We start from the raw sequence: 25,523 nt of genomic DNA on the forward strand, positions 1-25,523 counted from the left end.
GGTGTGATTACTGTTACCTATCATTTTACTCATTAGAGATTATATATATATATATATATATAAGGAGAATGAAGCAAAGAAACGTGGTTGGGCCTACGCTTACAATATTATGGCCCGGCCCCGGCCCAGTCCAAATAACATCATCTCTTTCTGCTTCTCTGCTTAGTCCTGGTGTCCGGATGAGGAATGAGGAACAGAGTTAGAAGAAGAGGAGCTTGCGATCATGGCGGATGAAACGGAGAAGGAATCCATGAGAGAGGCGTCGGCGGAGGTTTCTCGTGAGTTCAAAACCCTCATCGACCTCCGCGATCTCGATTCCCTCAAGCAACTGCAGCACCTCATGTATCCTCTCTCTCTCTCTCTCTCTCTCTCTCTCTCTCTCTCTCTGTGTTTAATTCCTGTTCGGTTTCAAATGATTTGAAATTGAGCAGGATCGTCCCTCCTGTAGGTTTCACGAGCTTGCATTTGTAGAAATTTCGCACTGATTTGGGTGTTTTTGGCAACCGTGTCTTCGAATTGCAGCTTGGGAAGGTTGCAGGACAGCAATGCGGTCCTCTCGCATTTCAACGAGTACTCCGAGCACTGCTTCGCTGAGGTCTCCGGTGATTTCTCGAGGAACACGCGCCTGTTGAAGTCTATGAAGACGGACCTCGATTACATATTCCAAAAGCTGAGGTAAGACTATGATATCCGTTTGCGATGCTCGCTTGTTCGAGAATGAAAGAACATTAGCTGCACTTGGTCGGAATTACCTATGTTGAAAAACCTGTGAATGTCGCTTAAGGAACATAAAACAAGAAAGATACGAGCCCATGTTTGCTACTTGAGCAAATGGAGAATGACCCTGTGGATCGCTTTCCCCTGCCTTTTCCATTCTGTTTGTGGCAAATGCGCCACGAGCGGTACGGAACTACTTTGGCCGTCGGATCAATCCATATGGGTTTCTTTGATGTCCTTGTTGAGAACCTAAGCATCTCCTTGATTTTTGCTGAAAGTTCATAATACTAGTATATCAATGTAACCGTGCTATATGTAGTTAGCACTCCTTTACGAGACACCAAGTTTTCCAGTGACCTGTATCCCTTTTAATGCGGGACAAGGATCGACTTTCGGCTTAGCTAATGATATGATGGGATCTTTGTGTAGTTTGTACCGGACACCCTAGGCACCGACGTTTGCTTTGCAGTTGTCACATTGCCTTTTCTTATTCTGTCTTGTTTTCTGTCCCTATAGGAGCATGAAATCAAAGCTTGTTGCTATCTACCCTGATGCATTCGTGGATGATTCAAAAGAGGAATTCATCGACCGTCGACCGGACCTTGAACTGTCACAATGAAGCTGTAAACGTCTCTGCCAGGGTCTAGCTTATTGCAGTTCAAAGATGAGGGATTTTTTGGGGGGAAAAGCTTGTTGAGGCTTCGGATTCGATTCTATCACCGTAGAAATCTCGGTCAGTCTGTTCATTTTCCCTCACTTGTACGAGGGGTGCAGAGCTTGTATTGTTGATCTAATCAATAAATTTATTAGTGATTGCCGTTCCACGTCAAACGCTCCAGCTCAATTCTTTCTTTATCTATTCGGTAGATCCAAGGCTTGTCGAGAGTAGTTAATTATAACCCTAGAGTCATGCACAACTGTTCGTGAACTCTGGCAGTCAAACTGAAATGGTTGGATGGACGTGCTAGGATGTCCGGTTAATTAAGCAAACCGAACGTCATGGTGCTGATCAAAATAACTCGAACTTTGAATGAGGAAACTTGTCCAACAAGTATAAGCTTTGAAGGAGAGAGGGTTGTTGACGAAGAAAAATCAGTGGCTTGTAAAATTTTAGTCAATCATCAACAGCCCAGAGGAGCCTTCGCTGACTGGAATACCAATCGGCTGCAACAATGGCCTCTTAGACCAGCCCCGAAGCGCTGAACGAGAATTGCAATGATCCGTGACCTTTTGTGTCGAAACACGTATCATTTTGTTACGCTCGGACCATGTTTAGTAGTCACGAATAGAAGGAAATGTAATGGAATCGTCCATACTGAATGCAACAGTTTTTAAATCAACGGCATTGGATCAGCTCGGAATGACCGGTATAATAGACTAACTTGGAGAAGAGGAATGAAGGAAAGGGAGGAGACTAAACAACTTTGATTGCGCGGAACTCACCCTGTACGTCACACTAATAGAAAAAGGTCATGGCTTAATCCTGCTTTACCTATATAAGTTTACATCCAATCGTCAAAATCAGTAACTCGTAAACAATACAATACCGCGAAGAATTGTATCTTCTACCTATCAGTTTCGCAACCGAACACTCAAGAGACTAATATGGTAGTTGGGGTGGGGCAACAAGAAGGGCAGACACAGAGAGCGTTCGGTTATGCAGCGCGGGACGCATCAGGAATCCTTTCTCCATTCCATTTCACTCGAAGGTCTATCCTCTTCTCTTTGCAAGCTCTGCGCTTACCTTCTAATATTTTTTGATACATGTAAGTTAGAATGGGAAGATAGATCATTAGTTTGTCCATCCTTGGATAGGCACTGTGTACATGCCGAAGAGCGCCTTGGTCAGAAACAAAACATAAAGTTTATTGAGATATGATAAGCACTGAGATGGTCTGTATTCGATCTCAGGAGCAATGGAGAAGACGACATCACTGTTAAGATTCATTATTGCGGGGTTTGCCATTCCGATCTGCACATAATCAGGGACGAGCACGGTATTTCCCAGTATCCTATTATTCCCGGGTAACTATCAATGTGATATATGCTTCCAGATTCATATTCGAATTGAAATAATGTACCGAAACCGTAACAAGAGAGTTTCCTCTTGTTGTTGAACTTGCCAGGCATGAGATAGTTGGCGTGGTAACTCAGGTAGGGACCAATGTAGATAAATTCAAGGCTGGGGACATAGCCGGGGTCGGGTCTCTGGTTGGCTCCTGTGGGGCCTGTGACAACTGCCGGGATGGCCTGGAGAGTTACTGCCCAAGTCCTCTCTACACCTGCACAATGCTCGAGTTCGAAGGTCAGGCCAAACAGTATGGCGGATATTCTGATATCATTGTCGTCAACCAACACTTTGCGGTTTGCATACCTGACGGCCTCTACCTCCCTGGATGTGCTCCGCTGCTTTGTGCTGGGATCACAGTCTACAGTCCCATCAGGAATCTCGGGCTCGACCAGCCAGGGAAGCATATTGGGGTGGTTGGACTAGGAGGGTTAGGGCACTTGGCTGTGAAGTTTGCGAAGGCATTCGGGGCTGTGGTGACCGTGATAAGCTCCTCCGAGCACAAGAGAATGGAAGCAACCGAGCAGCTTGGATCTGACTCCTTCCTAGTCTGTCACGACTCAAGGCAGATGCAGGTAGTACTGCATACACACTATATATATAGGAGCTGCAATCAATCCTTGCGCTGCTAGGGTCAAGTTTGATTATGAGTGTCAGGACTTTAGCTGGATCTTGGATTGAGCTCAGTCGAGTGTCTTACACATATACACATATGCGAGCTTAGTTCGATTTCATTTTTTTTCTGATCTTGGATGAGACCAGACTTTAACTTGAGTTGAGCTCGAGATCCAACTGCTCAGCTTGGCCGAGCTAGTAGAGTATAATGCTGAGCTCAAGCTCAAAAAGAGTTACTCTTACTGAAGCAGCCATTAGGTTGAGCTCGAGTAGCTCAGCTCGAGATGCTTGCATATCTGCTGCTTAATTAAGTCAGTTGCACATCATCTAATCATGCATCTTGTTCGATAATGCAATGTACATGCATAGGCTGCTGCAGGCACGATGCATGGGATTATAGACACGGTGAGCGCGCACCATCCCTTGAAGCCATTGCTCGATCTACTGAGGACTGATGGGAAGTTAGTGATGCTGGGCGCTCCTGATCTTGATAAACCTGCCGAAATCCCTCTCTTGCCATTGCTCGGTAATAATAATGCATCCCCTAACTTGGCTCTTAAGCAAATGATAGAAGTATGATCGCCTCTACATCGGCGGTAATTTCGTGCAGTAGTATCTGCGAAACGGAGTTCAGTTCACGAAAACCTTTTTGCAGGTAGAAAGTACGTGACTGGGAGCATGGCAGGAGGAATGAAGGAGACGCAAGAGATGATGGATTTCGCAGGGAAGCACAATATCACGGCTAATGTCGAGGTCATCCCGATGGATTATGTGAACAGAGCTATGGACCGGCTTGCCAGGGGAGATGTCCGGTACCGATTTGTCATCGACATTGGGAGCACCCTTGATCAACATTAGTCGATTAGAAGCGAAGTAATTCGATGTATTAATTCCTCCGAGATTGCTTTATAGATTGCAGCAGCATTGTCATAGATTCTTAATAATGAGTTTTCTTTTTCCCGAGATCGTTACTTTTGTATGAATCTCTTTCATTAAGCAATAAGTACATGGCCGCATCTTAATCTGCAACTTAGTCGTGTTTGATTACAGCAAGGAGCTACATAGTAAAAGCCGGAACTCGGCTACTGATGTGGTTAAGTTCAATGAAGCGCGAAAATACGAAAAAAAGAAATGATCTAATTAGGTGGCTGGGGGAACACATGAAACTGCATTGTTATGATCATGAGGAGGAGAAGGAGGATGAGCGGCGGAGGCAGAGGAGGTAGGAGGAAGGGGCGAATTCGGCTTCTTGGCAGTGAAGAAGAGGAAGATGAACGCAGAGGCCGCCAGTAAAGCCACCCCGGAGATTCCGCATACCAGGCTGCCGATCAGCAGCCCCTCCTTCATCGCCCGATCCGATGATCTCGATCTTGACGACGACGAAGGTGGTTTCTCCTGCTGCTGCTGCTCCGGTTGCTGCTGCTGCGACCACAGTGCAGCGTCACTCGAGTTCATGGCCCGAGGGAGTGCCACGCTGGGCGGGTGAGGAGCCGAAGCAGATGACGGTGAAGAAGAAGACGACGCCCCAAAGAATGTGACCATTTCAGGGGGAGACTGCTGACCTGCAGGCGGACTGCCTTGATAAGCCAGCCCGTGGTCGGACGGCCTCAGCTCCCTAGCGCTGCCCAGCACATGGCGCTTGACATCATCAGCAGCCATCAACAGCAGCAAAGCTGCCGCCACGAGTCCTCCACAACCTCTACAACCCCACATTTCTCGATCCTCGATGTTCCGGTGAATCCCGAACACCCTCAGGGAGTCAGGGCGAAAGTACAGGAGTATGATCAGCTGGTAGGTGGAGTATATAGTTATGCTAAGGAGAGAGATTTAATATATAGTCATACTAACTCCCCATGGACATCAATTTTCGATGAGCATTAATCTTTTATACGAAGTTGAGCCACATTCTCGTGGTCGATGCGGGGAGAATCTGTGTTCTCGCATTTATTGGCGGGGATTGAGTAAAGGCAGGGAGCGCGTGACTTCCTGTCGGAGAAACTGAACACCGAATAAGTTAAAGAGGATCCTCCGCCGTTTCCCTTTGTCGTCTTCCTCATCCCTCCTCCTCCTCCCACTGGACCAACACCACCATTAACGCCATGCATGGCAGCAGCTTTGCATCGATCGAAGATAGATATACTGTTTGGTAACTCAACATGCATGACTTCAACGGCTTCCCCCCAACTAATTTTCTCTCTCTCTCTTACTGCATCGCATGCAATACTAACAAGACGAAGCAGTGCTTTTTTCTTTTAACCCCGACAGAAAAGGTGCCTGCCACTGCCAGTCTTTTCAAGATTCAATATACATTGTATCAGCTAGCAGAGTCTTAGTATAATGACATAAGACGTCGATTCAAAATTAATAACTTTTCGGGTCTAGCAATATATTGGTTAAGACTTGATAAAGTTGTCTTGACATCATGGGTTCGATTTTCCCCTCGTCCAACTGCGGTTCCTGTTGGAGTCGATTGACCTGTGAGAGGCCAAGTAAGCTCCGCCTCGCTGACCCCTAGTCCCTCAATTGGGGAATGCACCCTGTGAGAGTTAGCAATGTTGGAGTCCGAGAGGATGTGACTACCTACTATATCAAATTCCATATTTTATTTCATAAACAAAATTAATAAGCTCTGAGTTCAATCTTATATTTTTTATTTCAGTTCATTTCTTATTTTTGTATTAAGTCATGAACCTTCATTTACATGATTGGTAAATCGCGTCGTTATGGGTAATTCGGAGATGGAAATTCAATAAAAATACTTCGGGTCTGGTACAAATCGATATCCTAATATAAGTCAGTGATACAAATCGATATCCAAATAAAAAATTAGTCCCAGTCTAATATATTGAGGGCACATTGCGATCTCACCAAGCATGGACAATAAATATATGTTACTTATAAGTTGAGTCCATTTTTTTCTAGTTATAATGGCGGCACACGTGCATCGTATAGGATAAGAGAAGAGAAAATAAATGAACTCGAAAAAATTTCACTAATGAGAACTGAACGATGATATTTCTTGATTTCATATGAAAGCGTGTACCCAATACTTCTCTCTATGCTAGACGGATTGTGGTACATTTGATTTGATGATTAATTATTGTGTTGCTTTTGAGCAACTTTTCTTGATCATGAGTGTCTCCAGCTAATCCCTTTTTCCATATTAACGTTATTTGACGGTGGGGTCTGCTAATTGGTTTGCTGACAAAGGAGTAAAGCAATAAAATATGATCGTTACTTTTGACTCTCAGACTCGATCAAATTAAACAATTCATGCCCATCAAATATCATCATCTCGACATGATTATAGCCCACATTTCAACGTCACGGACGGACCGACTGCCAGCCCAATCTTCTCCTTCACGTGAAAAAATTAGTCCCTCATTTTACCCTCTCCATTTATAACTACAAATATAAATAAATACTCCATGTTATAAAACAAACACCTATCTGATTAATGAATTCCCCCAACAACAAAAATTATCGCGACTACAGAAACCATATGAATAATATATCCGTCTCGCACCAGTCGGCTGATTCCTTAGACGTCGTGATCGGGGGAGATCGGACCATATTAAAGAGTTATGTCAGTTATTGTTACGTCGTTTCCATTTAAATTCATATTCCTTTTCTTTTGGGTGTAAATACGTTGTGGCGAAGTCTTTTTCTGTCCGTTCCATTTAATTATCTCCGTATGGGTCGCATGCAGTGTTCTTTCACTTTCAGACATAACCCCTCTTTAATTAACATTAATCTCTGCTAAGTGTAACGGACATATATATTATTTTTCTTTCGCCGAGCCAATTAATCAACGGAAAAAAAAAAAAAGAGGAGTAGGAGGCATCAATTTTTGTCGTTAAATTACACCCAGACGCCAGGGTGAGACAGCGACACTGATGAGTGAGCGAGTGGTGGGTCGGAGGACTTTCGGCTGACCACTTTCGGAGGTTTGTGGTCGGTTTAATTGGTCTCGCCTCTCCCGCCCATCAAATTCCCACAAAACCCAATCTAATGATTGTCCTTTCTTGTCTCCCCCTTCCCCCTTTTGCTTTGCTTGCAGAAACCCTAGCCTAATAGTTGAGCAAACCCACCGGGGAAGGAATCTTCTTCTTCTTCATCTTCATCTCATTCAATAGCTAAAGCTTCAAAGCTGGGCATCTCCCTTCCAGGCTGCTTTTTGACCGTTGCTGATGCTGCTGATGCTTTAACCGACAATCAGCTCTCCCTCGCTTCACCTGTAAGTGCCCCCTTTTGCTGTTCCAGTCGTTTGATTTTCAGCTTTGATCTTTTGAAGTTCAAAGCGTCTTCCTTCGTTCGGTGCTTTCCGTGAAACTCGTTTTTGCTTGTGGGGTTGTCGTTCTGTTTGGTTGCTGAGGAGGAAAATGCAGGAAAGAGGACTGAGTGAGTCAAAAATGGGAGCTTTTGCTGATGTTCGAGCAAGTAATGCACTGAAAATGGAAGCCTTTTATCTGCTATCTCTTATCGTTTTGTTCTGTAACTCAGTACTATATACGTATGTATGTATATATGTGTGTGTAGATATGTATGTGTTTCATGTATCTGTGTGTATGGAGAACTTGCTTGTCTTCCGATCATGTATGCCTGAGCGATGAGCTTGTCTAATTTGTTTCCTCACAGTTTTACTGGTTATTTTCTGCAGCGCTCTGCTTGGGATTGGGGAGTAGTGTTTTTGAATGGCGATGGAGAATCCTGAAGATTTGGAGCGTGTGAGGATTATGGACAACATCCTCGATGGTTTGGACTCGTGCATGCAAGATATCACTGATTGGCTTACGGTCTCGAGAATGGTGAGCGATTCAGTGATAAAAGGCATGGTGGGTGCTGTGGAGCAAGAGGCTGCCGGTAGGATTGCTCAGAAAGAATCAGAGATTAGTAAGTTGAAAGAGAGGTTGCTTTCTTACAACTTGACCACCGCTGAATATGGAGTTCTTGAATGTCTTCTAAGCAAACAAGTATAGCAGGAAGCACACAGTCTAAGTCAAATCTAGGCCTTTCAGTCAGGTCACTGGAGGATGACAGATTTAGGGATCTTCTGGTGAGTTGTAAAACTGAGGCTGGGAAGCAGTTGACTGAGCTCAAGGGACTAATACACACTATCGAGCGCAGAAATTCGTTTGACAGCATTAATCCGGGGTTAAAGTTGGCACTGGGGAAGGTTCCTGACAGATGGATTGATATCGATAGTAGAGTCGACGGTCTGCAGACGATGCTAGACTTTTTCTTCAATCGGGTGAGCAACATGGTTTGCTTGTCCAGGTCATCATTTTCCATGTGGCAGGAGGAGAAGGAGTTTCAAGCTGAAGTTGAGGCAATGGTTATCGCTATCTACTTTAGAAGTCTCCAGGATGAGTTTGGGGAGCGTCGAAATTCTTGTGTTTGTGTTAATGAAAATATCGATTTCCTAAAAAAGAAGAAGGGAGAACTTTCTAGTTTGCGACAAGAATTAGATGGTTTAAACAAACTACTTGCTGCTCCTGATGCTGGACATATAACTTCTCATGGATCCATGGAGATCGGTGAAGAATGTGGCAACGGTGGTAGCGGTAAAGTAACTGATCCTCTTCATCTTCATCGCAAGCTATCAGGTAGTCATGTTTTTTCCTGTCCTCTTGGTGAAGTGAATGGCCAGCATGAGGAGTTGACAATTGCTATGTCTGAGGATATAGACCGTGAAGAATATTTTCGACTCAAGAAGGAGTACTGGAAGTTGAGGGAGCGGGGTTCTTCCTTGCTTTTGAAGAAGGATAAGGACCTTGATGGTTTAAAGAGAAAGATCCCGGAGGTCATCTTGAAGTTGGATGAGATTTTGGAGGAAAGTGACACCGTCCCTTCTTTCAGTGGTGATGTTGAAGGATTCTGCAATGTGAAGGAGAGACTAGACGCGCTTCTTTTAGAAAACGGCCAGCTCAAGGATATGCTTGACAACAAGAAGAGGGAGATTGAGCGTCTTTCTGCAGAGGTTTCTGATGCTGGTGAGAAAATATTTGGCTATTCACCGGCTGAGGCTAATCTGCAGGAGGTGATAGGAAAGCTTAAACAAGAAAAAGAAGAGGTATGCATCAAAGCCACAATTCGCGAGGAGGTATACCAGTGTTTTCTGCGAATGCTGCCAACTGATATAAGTTGCATTGATGATATTTGCACGGAGTCTGACCACAGAAAAGTGATTTGTGAAAATTCATGTGGAGAAGCCGTCTCTGATGGTCAAAATAGCAGTGAGTCCGAGATTGAAAATCTCTATTTTGAGTCTGTCATCTCGCAGGAGTTGATGGGGTTTGTATTTCTTCAGGCCCTGAAAGAAGCTAAGGAGAAATTTGATTGTTTGAGTAATGAATGTATCTATGAATGTATCTATGAAAAGGTCGTTCGAGCCTCTTTTGAAGAGAAAGCACTGGAGAAAGCAGAATTAGCACAATTGGAGGCTGTAGAGAACCAGAGGTTAAAAGAAGAGATGCTACAGCTGGCAGCATCAGTGAAACAAAAGGAAAGATTAGCAGAGGAAATAGGAAATCAATTGGCCAGAAAGAGGGAGCTGCTTGATCAAGCCAATCAAGAACTGGAAGGGTTAAGGGATGAAACAAGGCGAAAGACTGTTTTATTGCAGAGATCAATAAAAAATCAGAAGCGATAAGAAGTGATTTGGATCAAGCGTTGGGGAAAATTAAACTGCGTGAAAAGGACTCTTGCATGCTAAATCAGAAACTTGATTTGGCTATGGAAGAGTTGAACAGGACAGAGGAAGAAAACAAGCTGCTCCTGCTTGTGTGCAAGAAGCAAATGGAATCAGTTATGGAAGTTTCTCATGGGATAATGAAATCAATAGCCGAGTTAGAAAACAGAGCAATTTTAGATATTAAGAGGAATCAATCGAGGTATGTAATTAGTATCATGACACTCAATTTTTTTCTAGAGTTAAGAGGGTTTGATGTGTTTTCTTTATTTGTTGATTTTCCCATTTTACTAATATTCATATTCATATAATGAATGTAATTGACTCATAGATATTGATTTCATTCTTGAGCTGCATAAGAGAAGCAGTAGTACTTGATTCTTCTAGGTTTTTCCACTGAATAGAGAACACTGAACATATAATCAAATAGTTGGGAAACATCAGCTAATTGCTGAAATATGTGTTTGACAGATGTTTTTGTGGGTAGACCAAACACCATTCTGTTCAGAGACTACAAATATGACAGACAGGTGTCATTTGATGCTTCTGCAGTTGAAACTTCTAGTTAATTGTGTTAGGAAATATGTGAAGTGTAATAAGAGTATCTGTGAAAATCTGTTTCTATCTTCTTACAAAATGTGATTCTTTTGAGAAAGTGCGAATGGCTATTTTTTTTTTTTTTCAGTTTGTTATTCTACCTTCGTGTGTTTGATGCCCAACTGAAGTTGGAGTTATCTATATTCTTCAAGACTGAGGACTTGCAATCTTCTTCTCTTAGGTTGCATTTGTTGGGATCCGAGCTGAATTGCCTCACTCGGGATGCTAAATTACTCAAATTGTCGTACAAGCAGAGACTTGAGAAGAAATGTTTGGATCTTGAAAAGGCAGAAAAGGAGGTATACATATTGAAGAATTTAGAATTTCCAATCAATGAGCGAGACTTATCAATTGCTTCTTCATTCTGTTTTCTTTGTTTACTTAGTGGATGGTTGATTTTCTGCCAGAGTGTCTCTTAATTATTCGTTGGATTTAATTTCTGTATGCGGGCTGCAGGTTGATCTATTAGGAGATGAGGTGGAGAATCAATTGAGCTTGCTGGAGAAGATATATATTGCACTTGATCATTATTCCCCGATATTGAAACATTATCCCGGGGTGAGTCTTCAACTTTTTCCCTTTTTTCTAGTTGTTTAAACTTCAGAGGGAGTCCCGATTGATACTTGATAGTCTCCCTTAGACAGGTTGCTCTACTCCTTTTTGAGTGTTTTCATTACGATTGTTTGTAGGTTATGGAGATCCTGAAGCTAGTTAAGGGAGAGTTGAGTGGGGAGTCTCTGAAAAGGAACGACCTCTGAAGTCCTTTCCAAGCAAGGTGATGATAATATGATCCATTTCCAAATAGTGCCACAGTAAAAACTAAAAAAAATTCATGCAGAGATGTTTATACATGTGTCTTTACTTCGTGGAATGTAGGTAACAGCCCGCCGCTCTAAAGAAAAACCGGGCGAGGGGGAGAGCAAGCTATACATACGTAATATATGGTGCATCTGAATTTGTTAAGTAAGCCTTTGTACATATATCATCTGTGTTTTTGTCCCCCTGTACATTTACAGATAGAGTAGGGTTCCTTGCAATGTTTTTGGTTCTGAGCGGTAAAGGTTTTGTCTGTATTTAGGTGCTCGGCTCGACTACTTGTAGGTGTTTGATTTTGTAGTGCAGGTACAGTTTTGTTTTGTATTCTCACGCCGCGAAGTATTGGTTTCATGCATGGGATAGGTTTTTTGTTTGTTCGAGTTGGGGAACATTCAACTGGTTCAATATGCATGTGAGAATGGTTGAGTTTGACAAAGACGGACGAGAAAAGGAAGGGGAGAGGAAAATACAATTGAGATATGTGATGGTTGTGGAATGATGTTGTGGCCTGCCGGCTAATCAATAACCCAGAAAGAAGAAATCGATTGACAAAAAAAGAAAAAAGAAATAAAGTGGACAATAGAATTTCCTTGTTATGAGGGCAATTCTGTCTATCTTCTTTTTTGGGCAAAAATATAATTATCTGAAAAATCAAATTTTGGCCCAAAAAAAATAACAATTCTAGATGACGTTGCCATGGGTTAATTAAACCAGGTGGAAAGGGCAATAATTGAAAAGACTGGAAAGAATGTTATGTACTTGAATGAACCATGTTTACGGGCTTCTTTGCTGCGAACAAAGAATGTATCCGAATCGTGTTTTGTATCATTATTTTAGCTTATTAGATAGAATGTATACTGCAAAGAAAGAATGTATACGAATGAGATTGGGATGGATTAAGAAGAACAAACTGATGTTGTAGTAGTACTTCTATAAACCAACCAACTTATTTATTTTGTTCCTTTTCTTCAATAAGAAAATGAATCACATACTCGTAACCGAAAAAAGAAAAAAGAAAAAAAAATCAGATACTATGGGGTCAACTCTAAAACATATCTTGAAGGCGTCCAAAAACCCTCATATAATAATTCAAAATAGAGTAAATAGGCAATTTTCTCCTTACTTTTCACGATTATATCAATTTAGTTCCTGATTTATTTTTTGCATCAATTTGGTTCTTGACATTTTACGATTGTATTAATTTGATCCTCGCTACATCATTTAGGTCCTTCACTTTTCAAAATTGCATAATTTAGGTCCCTCGCTATGCAAAATTTGCATCATTTTGGACCTAAATGATGCAGTTTTGCAAAGTGAGGGACCTAAATGATGAAACGAGAACCAAATAGATGCAATTGTGAAAAGTCAGGGACCGAGTTGATGCAAAAAATAAGTCAGTGACCAATTGATACAATCATGAAAAGTCAAGACCAAATTGCCTATTCACTCTTTATTATATTATATGAGTATAAATCAAAATTGTGAAAGCCTAGACATTAAATTGGCTATAGCATTAGTCATAATATCATTACGGAGAGTAGTTAGATTTTTGTAGCGCAAATCAATATTTGGACCTTTGTTTGTATATTCACAAATATCAAGTGGGAGATTATCGGATATAATTTACATGAAGCCCTAAGTCAAATTTAATTGTTTCGGAACACTGCATGATGCTGCCTACTACTGCCTGGCAACGACAATAGACTCTTGAAGGGAATGTTTTTACCGTTAAAGCACGAGGTACTCTCAAATTATAGTCTATTCATGATAGTGTATTAGTTTCTTCTAATCATGAAATACTTTAGTGATTTTCGAATATTCTGCCTAGTGGTGTTTGCAGTTTACCGACTATTTTCTACACCTCTAATTTACGGATATTTGAATATGAAGACAAAATTTTCAAACTTCACATGTATTATAGACTAATACAAAACCATCCATTTCATAAAATGTTAAGACTGTGTTTGATACACATCAGTCAATGGAGAAGAATGGAATAGAATGATCATCTCATCCTTCCATTCCGTTTACTTATTTTGTGCCATTCTGTAAGTTGAAATGGCCATTTTTTTATGATAACATTTCTTCTTCAACTTTGGAATGAACATTCATTCAAAATAATAAAATAATATTCATTCCACATTTTTAATTAATTTTTTTGTATAAGTGTGACATATTCTCTCAGGATTTCTCATATCTGCAGATATACGTTCTTGGTAGTAAGTTCGATGTATTAATTACATTGACTCATATTTTGAAATTCAACAAAAAAAAATAATCACCATTTTTTCTATTAATGTTATTGCATAGAAGTAATTTCATTCCTTTCCTTCCTTTCCATTCCAAAATACAAAACATGAAATGGGTGTCTCCAACAAATGTATGCTTTTAGAGTTCTTAATCAAATATTATCATATCTTAATTTATGTTTAAAAATTTTGTAAATAATTTGAAAGTTAATCAAATTTTTTTACAAACAAAATTAATCAACTTGAATTTGTGTTTATGATACAAAAATATAATGTGGAAATTACATGCGAAAAAAAAACCAAGCAAGATTTAAGGGAAAAAAAGGAAACCATATCAATAATCAAATGGGGTCAATAGTCCCTCAACAATTCTTGGTTCGAGATTAATAACTTACATTAAGCCGCCATTAGATTTGAGACATATGCGTTGACTATCAGATCTGTTCAGGTGGCCAAATTGCCGAACTTTCTCGACAAGTGAAATTAGAAGGGCTGTATTGCATATGGTTCATACGGCCATATAAGTAGATCAGCCAGGAAGCAAAACAGAAATTCAAAAATGAAATTTCACAAATTAATAATTAACAGATAAATAAATATAAAATTTTTGAAAAAGGGGAGAAAAAAATAAAATAAATGAAATGAAATGAAATGCGAGAAAATTGGAATTGTAGACGGGAAAAAGTGAATGATATCACCTTCCCCGTCTCCGTTGGTTCTTCGTCGTTGTTGCTTTCTTCTCCCTCCTCCCGAATTGAAGGTCGCCGGTGGAAGCCCCCGCTTCGATCCCCCCCAGCCGCCCTGATTCCCCCTAGGGTTTGGTTGCCCTAGCGGATCATCTACCCTCGCCGCCGTATCCTCGCGGATCTTTGAATTCGGAGTGCCATTTCCCCGGAAAATAACCAAGATGTTTTGGCGTATGGCGGGATTGTCCACCGCTTCTCCGGTGAGTCTTCGTTTCTCCCTCTGCTCCCGTTTTACCTTGGCGAGTTTTCTTTTGATTTTGCTGGCTTCCTCCTGCTCCCGCACTGATGATTCAGTCGTCAGTTGTCGTGGAATGGCGTCGGGATTCGAGTGATTGAGAGATGTGAATTGGTCGTACGTCTTGTTCCGTATATGCCGTCGTGTGGACATAGTCCCGGCATGTTCAGGCTGAATCCTTTGGAGTATGGAAGTGGCGCGGGGGGATATCTTGATGTTTAATGTAACAGTCCGGGCTCTGGTTCTCTCCATTCCTTAGATTCAGTGGACTGATATGGCGTTAATTCTGCTGACTTCACAAGATTTGAGGATTGTATGTGCCGAGGGGAGTGCTCAGTAAGCTGTTTCGGTCCAGAGATGATGCCATATTGGGTGTGAAGATGAGCTTTCCGATGGAGGCCTGCAGTTTAAATGAAGTTCATTCTCTTTGGACAATACATATATATCTTTAACAATGAATGTGGAGTGGAGATTCGGTTGAAACAGCGTTTGCACTGGGAATTTGCAAGTAATAGTAAATAGAATTTCGGGAGTTGAATGGTGGAAGGGCTGATTGGCGTGTGGGAGACACTAATGGCGCAGAGAAGGTACAATGTGAGAAGTTCTCAGAAAGGACATTACGGAGGCCGAGTTTGAGGTGCATAAGAAACTGCCGAGAAAGATGGTGCAAGTTGTAATTTATAATATGGGAAAATTGTAAAAAATATGACTGATCAAGCGAGCATGATGGTTGGAGAAGAATGGGTGGAATATCAAGTTTGAATTTAACTACTGGGATCTTGGATATTGGAGTTCGAGTTCTAACTTAACCCTCACACCATGCTTAGGATGCGTACTGACTTGAATTGATTCTTGAATGACTACATAAAAAATACAATCTTAGTGTTAACCATACTTTAAAAAAGAATGTAGTCTCTCAAATGTCCAGGATATGAATGCTTCTGAATAATTTGGAGGTGGTAAAGCTCATAGAAGATGGCTTATTACTGAATCATCCTAACAGGTTCTTGTGATACTTGACATGATTAACTTTCTTAGTCATGTCCATCTTAATTTAGGCCGTTCGATAAAACTTTGTAAAAGTATTTATATGGCTGAAGACCCAGTTCTCCTTGCTCAGTGTATTAAAGAAATGAGAAAAAGTCAATGATTCTCCTAGACAGCTTGTAAGGTGTTTTTTGGTATATCTTTACATGTTTGTCTATAAAAGGAGAGACGTATGCCACAACCCTGGTAGTTGATGTAAAAATACTAGAAAGGAAGAGGATACCTGTAGGTTTGTATCAGAGTATGATGGTTTGATGATGTACTGTTTCCTATTTCTGAATCCAGTATTGTGTAAGTATCAAGCTGAAAGTGTGTTTCAGGAAATATAAGTCTTAAGTTTAAAACCTGGTAGAAGGAATGACCTCCCAAGGACCAATCTCGAGTCCCTTGTCTAGCGAAAAGTTGCTTGGTGTGTTGTGAGCTGAGAGGGTGACCAAACATTATGTAAAACAGCTTTGAAGAAGGCCCGCCGACCATTTTTACTTTGTGAAGAAAAAGATGCTTGTATGATGATACTTTGGTCGAGTTATGCAACCTTCTGCTGTTTGATTTGCAGGTGGAGACAATATTGGATAAGGAAAATTTTACCTTGGAAGAGCTTCTGGATGAGGATGAAATAATTCAAGAGTGTAAAGCTCTTAATGGGCGTCTCATTAATTTGTAAGACTTGGATTTATGTTTATTGGCTTTTCTATATTGTTAGTTATTTGTCGCTCCGAGAATTTGCTCTGAATATGCTTTACCTGAATTGGGTTAATACCAATATCAGCTGATCTATGTCCTGCTCTTGTTCATGAGTCTTGATCTATGTCCTGGCCTCTTGTAAGCCATACTTCTCCCATTTTAATGTAAGATACTTTAGGGAAGTTTATAGAGGAAGCAATTGCTAATTTTGCTATTCTGAATTTTTGACGTTGAAAGCTTGAACCTGTTTTGCCCCCATTCTCAACACTATGCCTGGCAAACTGTATCCTAAAAGAGGAAATGAGATGAAAACTTTTTGTGGTCCGACATCAAATAAAAAGCATCAGCTATGTAGACAGACAAGGTTTTGCATAAAGTATCCCCAAAACTAATGTCCTGAAGCATGCATAAAACTTAAATAACAGGAGACCAATACTTGAAATTCAATTCTGAGTATCCACTTTAACAGGATAGCTTGTTCTAACATATTCTTCTTTCATGCTTTAGTTCCATCAGTAGGATTTGATTCTGAACAATCGCACCCAAGTTTCTCTCCATATTTTTTAAATGTATTAATATTCATTCCTTACGTTTGTTTATTATATTGACAAACATTATCCTCTTTCTGTTCCATTGTTTTGTGAAACAGTTGCCTGATTCGCTTTAGCCTCCCAATTATATTCATTGCTAAACTTTGCTATCTTTTCCAGTTTGAGAGAAAAACCACAAGTTGAACAACTTGTGCGGTATATTGTGGAGGAAGCACCTGAGGATGCAGATACAAGGAGAACTCTCAAGTATGTTTTACCTGCAATGTGGTCCTGCATTGTATATACCTTCAATGGATGTTTCTACTAACTTTTGTCATAATTTTATAGGTTCCCTTTCATTTCCTGTGAGATATTTACTTGTGAAGTTGATATCATACTCAAAACATTGGTAGAGGATGAGGAGGTAACTCTTAGACTCTTTAATTGTTGACATTATTGACTGTTTGAGAAAGTCATCTATAATCACGACTGTCATCTAGTGACTTCAATTGGATAAAAGTTGCTTGACCTTCTTGCAGTTGATGAACTTGTTGTTTTCTTTTGTGAATCCGAAACGTTCTCATGGCACACTGCTGGCTGGCTACTTCAGCAAGGTACTTCCTAATATATATTCGAAGTCCTAGCTCGTAAGTTTATTTGGTTGAATTCAGCCATACCTTTTCTCAGGTTGTGGTTCTCATATTCCATATCTCTATATTGTCGAATTGTCACCAATTTTTGCAATTTTCTTTTACGTGAAACAACCACCTTAGCCCTATGCTGACGTATTTTTCTTTTTGCTTTTGCTTTCTGAAAGGTTGTAATATGCCTATTGCTTCGAAAGACAGTTCCTCTCATGCAATATATTCAAGTAAGTAAAAGAGTTATATACTGTATTATTGATTTTTGTCGATGTGCAGTATATTATAAACAATGCAAGATGCATTTCTTTATCATTGTGCCAGGACCACAGTTTAGATCTCTCTTACACATTATGGCAGTGCTGTTTTGTATGATATCTGTTCAGTAAGCATTTATGCTAGGTATGAGTAAAGAAATTATTCTAGTTAATCTACTTTTCTCTTGCTGATACCAGGCTCATCAAGAAATAATCAGGCAGTTAGTTGAACTTATCGGGATTACATCAATTATGGAGGTTGGTTGTTGCTCACTTTTTTATATTTTTTACATGATCTCAGTTTAGAAACCATGTATTTATATGCTCCGGCTGCATGTTTGCAATAATCCTTATGGTTTTTTCTTCCAAAATTGACATAGCGATGGTTGCAACTTGGGTGCTCATGCCATTCCTTGTGGGACTAAGATTTTGCAGGGAAGTTAAGGTGTGAGCATGTTTGCTATTTTAATGGCTTACCAGTGGAAAGCTTGCAGCTAAGCTCATATCCTGACATGTCATCTGCATTATCAAGATGAACGCACTAATAACAGAGATTGTTCTTGGGCTTATAAAAAAAAACAGAAAGAGAGAGATTGTTCTCGGGCATTTATTCGGTGAACTCTGATCCTGCATAATGACTGGTCCTAATTACAGTGTGATAGTGGATCTTTGCGTTGACTTCCTCTAGGTGTCAATTTTAGGATATATCTGGTGTAAAAATCTCATTGATATTGTCGTTTTATTTGAGATCCCTAGTGATTGATTTGCCCTCCTTATGTAGCTGCTTAATAATCGAATAACGATTTTGCCAAATTTTCTGAAGAGGGTACATGACCAGCAATATTGCTCTCACAGGTATTAATACGGCTGTTTGGTGTTGATGAACATATGTATGCTAACTACATGGAAGCAATGCGCTGGATAGAAGATAGTGATGTTTTGGAGATGATTGTGAGCAAGTTCAGCTCTTCAGTAAGTTGAATCCTTTGATGGATTTTTAAAATATCTTAGTTTTGTTTTGTTATGGGATTTTTGGGTCTGTAATTTGGTTATTGTATTTATATACCTAACATATTAAAATGGGGAAACAAGACATGCAGTTAGCCTATGCGAGAAATTTGGTGATTCAAAAGTGCCTGAGGAGATGACTTCCCCTCCCCCCCTTGCTTTCCCATTTTTATGTTCAGTTTCAAATCGTTAATGAAGAGATTTCTTCTGTGATTAGAAAGTGCCTCTCTGATAGTTGGGATGGGAGTTGGAGATTGTATTTTGTAGTAATTGGAAACGATATATATATATATATATATATATTGTTATTTGTCAGAAGGAATAAGAAAGATTGGCTTAGGGTGTCCAAGAATGCAGGAGCGTAGCTCTAAGGTCTGCAGGGATGATCAAGTTATGATGAGGCTCCTGATAATCCAGAATAGATCAAGAGGAATTCTAATATTGGAGATCCTAAGTCAGACCGTTCCTCCTCTGGAAAAACTAATTGGCTTTTGGGAAGGGGAAATAATACTTCAATCAAATAAACAGTCTTTTCATGGATGTGGAATTCTTGTGCAGCGTTTAATGCAAGTAGTATCCAGATTCGTGTTTCCTATGATGACGTGCAATGGTATATTCACCAGAAAAGAGGATGATGCTTTTTGAAAACTTGGAGAAGAAAACGCTTTGGCGTTCATGAGTGTGCAGGGATTTTAGTCCAGTCCATTTTATCCTTATACATTTTTTTTTCTAGTACATAACTTTTTCCCTGGGTGAAAGACTGATTCTTTCTTAAACAAGAGTTTTGGAGTACTTTAGATGAAGATATGAGTTGAGTGGTAAGTAGTATTCTTACCAGTTTTTCTCTGTTTCTTTTCTTTTAATGACTCTTTGCAGGACTGTCCAGAAGTCCATTCTAACTCTGCTGAAACACTATGTGCAATAGCAAGATTTGCTCCTCCAGGTCTTGCTGCAAAGGTCTCCAGCCCTAGGTACATGGGATTCTCTTAGAAACCCTATCCTCTATTAGATGGACCAGATTATATGGAAAGGCCTACTTTGTTATGCTTGAGGAATCTCAGCTTCTTTTCTGTCATAGTCAAAGTGGCGTCCTGATATTGACAGCATAAACAAATGCTTGCAAATATTCTCTTCATTGGATAAACAACTTATTTCAACCTGGTTTGGTCATCTTAGTTTCACATGAGACAACTTTCAGAAAAAAGCAATGAGGCTGTTGGTTTATTACTTCTGATAAGTTTCAAGGCCAGCAGACAACCCTATTTTACGTTACTGCACTATCCTTTGTTAAATATGATAACTAAACAGCAAGGCATCAAAATCTTTGATAGCTTGGTGCCACATTTAATGCATAAAAACTTTGTTGCGCTACATCTTAGTTCAGTTGCTGGCCTGATATTGCCTATATCATTTCATGCATCTTATCTCTTCCGTTCACTGACTGCAACTTTTTCTGTTTCTTCAGTTTTATTGAGAGACTATTTTTACATGCACTGGAAGACTCCAGGCCAAAATCAGTTCTGGTAAATTTGTTGTCAGTATGCATCTCTCTGTTAGATCCCAAAAGGTTACCGGCGGGGGCATATATGTACAGCCGCCAATTGACTCCTGCATCAACAGTAACTGCTCTTCCTGGGACAGTTGATGGCATGTTACAGAAACTTGGTAAGGTTTCAAACTGCTCTTCCTAATTCTTATAGCATAGAAAATTATGCTTTTGAAAAGAAAATATAGGTCTAGGGTTTGAAAGTTACCATTTTACTGCAGAGTTAAACTAAGTTGTGGAACCTTGACTCTGAATTTTGCAGGTGACCTACTAAAGCTTCTGGAGTTTTCATCCTCAGAGAGTGTTTTACCAACAACCTATGGCAAGTTGCAACCCCCTCTTGGAAAGCATCGCTTGAAGGTAGTTCCTTTCACTGATGCCATGTTTTCATCTGGCATCAGTATCCAACAAACTTCTGCATTACTTTTTCTTTTTAAAAAAATAAATAAATTAGAGACACGTGGGCTCAGTTTATTTACAGGAAATCTTTCTTTTATTAATAATTTCTGGAACAAAAAAAAAAGTAAACTGAAAAAACTTATATATATTTCACTTGATAAAAATGGAAAGGTTATATCTAAGAATGTAGAGAAGTGTTTTCTCAGTTTAATTTTTTACAATTTTGAGTGAAGAAGTGGAAGATGCTCTCCCTCATATATGTTTTGTTTTAAAATAATAATTGACTTTGCTCTCAACTACTAATTGTTTTATTTTGTATATTTTGGTGGCTAAGTTGTTTTCGTAAGTGACCTTTTCAGATTGTGGAGTTTGTTTCGGTTTTACTCACGGTTGGAGGCGAAGCTGCTGAGAAGGAATTGATTAATCTTGGAGCAGTACAGAGAATATTGTGCCTGTTTTTTGAGTAAGTGTTAGTGAATTTGCGATTAAAATACAAAGGAATTCAATGGAGGTTTTTATTGTGCGTGTTGTATCTGCAATTGTAGTTATCCATACAACAACTTTTTGCACCATCATGTGGATAACATATTGTTATCATGCCTGGAGAGCAAGAACGCTTCTCTCATTGAGCATCTTCTCCGTGATTGTGCTCTCGTTGGAAAAATACTTGAAGCAGAGAAGAACTGCAGCTTGGCAGCTAATCCAGACAAGGTTATTTCCTAACAGATAGTTTTTCTTTTAATCATCATTTCTTTTTATTGCTTTTTAAACTCTCATCTGAAGTATGATTGGAAATAATGAGTGCAGCCAACCCTTCCGGCCGAAGGCAGGCAACCACCCCGGATAGGAAATATTGGGCACTTAACACGTGTATCCAACAAGGTTATCCAGATGGGGAGTAGCAATAATGAAATTCAGGCATATTTACAGGTATCAAAGAACCTCTGCTGATTTCAATAATGAACAGTTTTTGTGTCAACGATTACAATGATCAGATTTTCTTGTGAATGGGCTTGGTTAATGTGGCTAACAATGGCCTAATCGTGTCATCTGTACTGCTTTGATACCTGTGGAAGTTTGTTATAGTGGACATCACATAATGCTTTAATGAGATTTTATGTTTTGACTTTCTTTATGCTGTAATCTCTCTTTTACAGGAAAACAATGAGTGGAATGATTGGCAAGCAAATGTTCTCTCAAAGCGTAATGCGGTAGAAAATGTATACCAGTGGACCTGTGGGTAAGTTTTTTTCAATAATGTAACTCAATCTGCTCTGTTTCTCTCAAATCAACCCAATGCATATAGTCATTATGGATAAAGGTCAACCTGAAGCACTGCTTGCCCATGACCACAACTTCCCAGCCCTAAGAAAAATTTCCAGTAACATGGTAAAAGCAGTGGAAGTTTTATCTAAGTCATGGCTTTTTGACTGTAACAGACGTCCAACTGCACTTCAGGACCGGACTAGAGATAGTGATGATGATGATTACCAAGACAGAGATTATGATGTGGCAGCCCTAGCAAATAATTTGAGCCAGGCATTTCGATATGGCATTTACAGCAATGAGGATGTTGATGAGGTTAATCTAAACCCATTCAGATCATCATTTAAATTTGATTTTTGTATGATGACAGGAAATATTATTATGGAGGGATATTGCTTGATGTTATGTTGGTGTTATATTGGTGATCTTCTCAACATGTGTGTAACCTCTGTCTTTCAATTTATCATGCGTCATGCGTGCGTGCATGTGGGTGGTTAAAACATGCAAAACTCTTTTCATGTGAATGTGCGCAATGTATTAGCCATTCCGATTGGACTTTGATAATTGGGAAGACAGAACGATAACATGTTATTTTCATTATGGGTCTTTAATGTATTAGCAGTTCACTCATAGACTATGGCGTCTATTAATCCATGGTTCTTGGCTTAATCTGGGCGCATTTGCTTATTGATGAGTTGATGGGCAGCATAGTCTATGACATGCAATTTGTTTAGGGGTTTGTGTTTTCTTTGCTAGAATAGGACAATGTTGTGACAGTTGTTCTCCTTCAACATTTAACCATGCAGTCATACTCATCTATGAACTTCACTGATTTTCCAAATCTATTGCAGGCTCACGGCTCATTGGAGAGGGATGACGAGGTAATAACTACTACTGTTTCTAACTGCCTTCTAAGTATCCTCATTACTATCCATTAAACAAATTGTGAAAGACATAGATCGAAGCCTCTCTAATAACAAGTTGCTTTTGAGGAATATGTCCTAATCGGAGAACTGACTTGGTGCGTTAGGATCACCTTGAATTTTCTCTGATCTTCAGATTCAAAATAATGGCCTTTTATTCCACCAAAAGAGACGTGACTGACGGAAACGACCCTTTTGACTTATATGTATGGAAAAAAACTTATCAAGAATAATTCTTGATCTTTCTTTCGGAATAGCAGTTACCTAATATTTATTTGGCATTATTTGATATTTGTTTGAATTTAAAAACAATTCGAGAGGTGATCATCCAGGATAATGATATCCCACTAGATCTTTGCATTTTCCTAAATAATGATATCCCAGTAAATATATTATGAAGTGTAGATCTTTTTGCTGATCTTTTATATAGCCACTTTATCTATTATCCATTACGTAGTCACGTCCATACCTCTGGACCAATTTGCACTTTCAGCACTGTTGGATAGACCTTAACACTTACGTTGGTTGCTTCCCGCCTGCTACCACCCAAAAAATGTTCTCTCTCAATTAAGTAACCACCCTTAGGGCGGAAAAAGGACTTCTGTTTTTAAGTACGATCTACTAGCGTTTTCCTGTACCTAGTCAGCAAAAGGTTCATCTTATTTCGTATTGACGACTATAAGTTCCAAATGGTGGATTCGTGGCAGGATGTCTACTTTGATGATGAATCTGCTGAAGTTGTTATTTCCTCATTACGCCTTGGAGATGACCATGAAGGGTATGGTGCCCATCTTTATTCTTTTTCTTCTCTCCAACATTAGTTATTTGTATATTTTTACTATCCAGTTGTACTTCTGCTAAGCAATGGTTCTCTTTTCTTATGCTGTGTCATTTTCCTACTAGCGTTGCACCATTATAATGTAGTGTAGGCTGTCAATTGTGGATGTAGTGGTGGTGTTGGTCTCTTTACGTTTTTATCTGAGTGAAAGTGAGGTAGCTCGACAAAATACAGCCATAGTGATCCTGCTGGCTGCTTCATAAGTACGCTTTACATTATTGTGGTTATGAGGATTAGTACATAACTAATTGCTATTTGTTATCTCTCATATTTTAGTACTTATGATCTGCGGTGTTCTCCATTTGCATTGCATAATTGGAATCTTGATCGTCTCATTAGATTTATGGATGCCATTTTATATTTTTAGCTGTCAAGCTCCATATGCTGGAGTAAATAGTATTTGCTGATTTACTTTAGTCTTTATTAAGGACACAAGGTTGAAGTTCCTCCATATAGATGTCTGTCTGTTATGTAGAATATTGTTATATTTGTGTCTCGACATCTTATCTTCTTACAATTTTTTGCTCAACCTTTCCATTTTTTGGTTAGCAGAGAATCTCTGTTTACAAACTCCAACTGGTTTGCATTCGAGGATGACAAAGCTGCCAACGAGCAGCAGCTAGCTGGCTCGCAGACACAGCCTTCTTCATCACCTGTCAGCAACCCTGACCCAAGCACTGGTGGAGAGGATGGTGGAAATCCAGTGGATGCCGAGGCATCTTTATCAGTTCCTGATACGAGAAAAGAAGGCCCTCCAGAAGAAGAGACTGGTGGGCAGAGTGAAACTGAGAAGCCAGTTGAGTGGATTGAGTGGCGGGAGAATTCTGACTTCGTCAACCAAGTTGATGCTGCCGAACAGTCCCCTACTAAAGTACCTAATGGTGAAGTAGAAGTGGCACCAGGTCACGACAGTCATGACCAAGAACCAAATGCACCCGAATCTGGGCCTTCTCCTTCCACCACTGAATCGCCTTCAGTACCAGATGATGGAAGTGCCGTCTCTGGTTCTTCTGCAGTGTCCGAACCATTGGATGAGGGCAAGCCGGGTCCTGGTCCCGTGGCTGATTCTGAGGTTGGAAAGGTGGCGGAAAAATCAACAGATGAAGAAGATGCTCATCAGGAAGACAAAAAAGATGAAGAGAAGGCAACGGCGGCGGTGGCAGCAGCAGCGGCAAACTGAGCACTCAAAACCCTCCTTGACACAGATTGATCTATTGGCCGGTCTGACTCGGACACATACCCTTTAGTAAGAAAAATATTGATCAGATTTTACTCCCTAAGATTTCACATTAGTTCTCTGGCGGGCATGCCGATTCCATGACCTTATCTTTGTTTGGAGCTATTGGCGGGGGAGATTTCCATCCTCCGGAGCGAGAAATCATTGAAGTTCAAAGAGGAGGAAGGAAAGCAGGAGTATATCGGTGTTTCACTCATAAAAAAATCAGTTCATTTAATCTGCTCCTGCTGGAAGTGGACATCTCGAACAATTTTTATTTTTTTTTTATCAGATTCATAGTTTTTGGTTGTATCACACGATTGTCTTATTCCATCTTATTCTGTCGAATATCAATCACTATGTAAATGAATGGGGATTGAATACCCAATATCTCGTTCTCACCGGTCGCTGCCTTTTCCATCGCCAGAAGGTGT

The 25,523-nt window shown here is 40.0% G+C and overlaps 5 protein-coding genes across 6 annotated transcripts; 4 read left to right on the forward strand and 1 right to left on the reverse strand.

The window, feature by feature from the left end:
* The first annotated feature begins 164 nt into the window (after positions 1–164).
* LOC116192558 (kxDL motif-containing protein 1) lies at positions 165–1,548 on the forward strand. The gene is made up of 3 exons (XM_031521133.1): positions 165–342; positions 523–675; positions 1,234–1,548. The coding sequence occupies exons 1-3, from the start codon at positions 224–226 to the stop codon at positions 1,334–1,336; spliced, it is 375 nt and encodes a 124-aa protein (XP_031376993.1). The 5' UTR covers positions 165–223; the 3' UTR covers positions 1,337–1,548.
* Positions 1,549–2,262: 714 nt separating this feature from the next.
* On the forward strand, positions 2,263–4,363 carry LOC116192556 (probable mannitol dehydrogenase). 2 transcript variants are annotated; one of them, XM_031521130.1, is made up of 5 exons: positions 2,263–2,426; positions 2,629–2,742; positions 2,844–3,360; positions 3,770–3,926; positions 4,056–4,363. In XM_031521130.1, exons 1-5 carry the CDS (start codon positions 2,323–2,325, stop codon positions 4,256–4,258), a joined length of 1,095 nt encoding a protein of 364 aa, XP_031376990.1. In that variant the 5' UTR covers positions 2,263–2,322; the 3' UTR covers positions 4,259–4,363. The 2 variants fall into 2 exon arrangements, with proteins under 2 accessions (XP_031376990.1, XP_031376991.1); XM_031521131.1 differs by having other exon boundaries at positions 2,393–2,483.
* Positions 4,364–4,392: 29 nt separating this feature from the next.
* On the reverse strand, positions 4,393–5,557 carry LOC116192557 (mRNA decay activator protein ZFP36L2). Its single transcript, XM_031521132.1, has one exon. It carries the CDS (start codon positions 5,111–5,113, stop codon positions 4,541–4,543), a length of 573 nt encoding a protein of 190 aa, XP_031376992.1. The 5' UTR covers positions 5,114–5,557; the 3' UTR covers positions 4,393–4,540.
* Positions 5,558–7,330: 1,773 nt separating this feature from the next.
* LOC116214113 (WPP domain-associated protein) lies at positions 7,331–11,884 on the forward strand. Its single transcript, XM_031549414.1, is given in 8 exon segments — positions 7,331–7,637; positions 8,039–8,349; positions 8,352–10,029; positions 10,032–10,293; positions 10,870–10,987; positions 11,145–11,246; positions 11,378–11,463; positions 11,565–11,884. Coding segments are annotated over 6 exon segments (2,478 nt in total). The 5' UTR covers positions 7,331–7,637; positions 8,039–8,100; the 3' UTR covers positions 11,447–11,463; positions 11,565–11,884.
* A 2,519-nt stretch (positions 11,885–14,403) lies between these two features.
* Positions 14,404–25,492, forward strand: LOC116192462 (serine/threonine-protein phosphatase 6 regulatory subunit 2). The gene is made up of 19 exons (XM_031521016.1): positions 14,404–14,699; positions 16,338–16,441; positions 17,176–17,262; positions 17,344–17,419; positions 17,535–17,609; positions 17,813–17,866; positions 18,092–18,151; positions 18,749–18,865; positions 19,778–19,872; positions 20,367–20,566; positions 20,710–20,807; positions 21,206–21,309; positions 21,392–21,557; positions 21,654–21,776; positions 22,004–22,086; positions 22,286–22,427; positions 22,964–22,993; positions 23,743–23,813; positions 24,426–25,492. The coding sequence occupies exons 1-19, from the start codon at positions 14,661–14,663 to the stop codon at positions 25,051–25,053; spliced, it is 2,352 nt and encodes a 783-aa protein (XP_031376876.1). The 5' UTR covers positions 14,404–14,660; the 3' UTR covers positions 25,054–25,492.
* The last annotated feature ends 31 nt before the right edge of the window (positions 25,493–25,523 follow it).

This window comes from Punica granatum, chromosome 1 (assembly GCF_007655135.1).
Source record: "Punica granatum isolate Tunisia-2019 chromosome 1, ASM765513v2, whole genome shotgun sequence".
Taxonomy (NCBI): Eukaryota; Viridiplantae; Streptophyta; class Magnoliopsida; order Myrtales; family Lythraceae; genus Punica; species Punica granatum.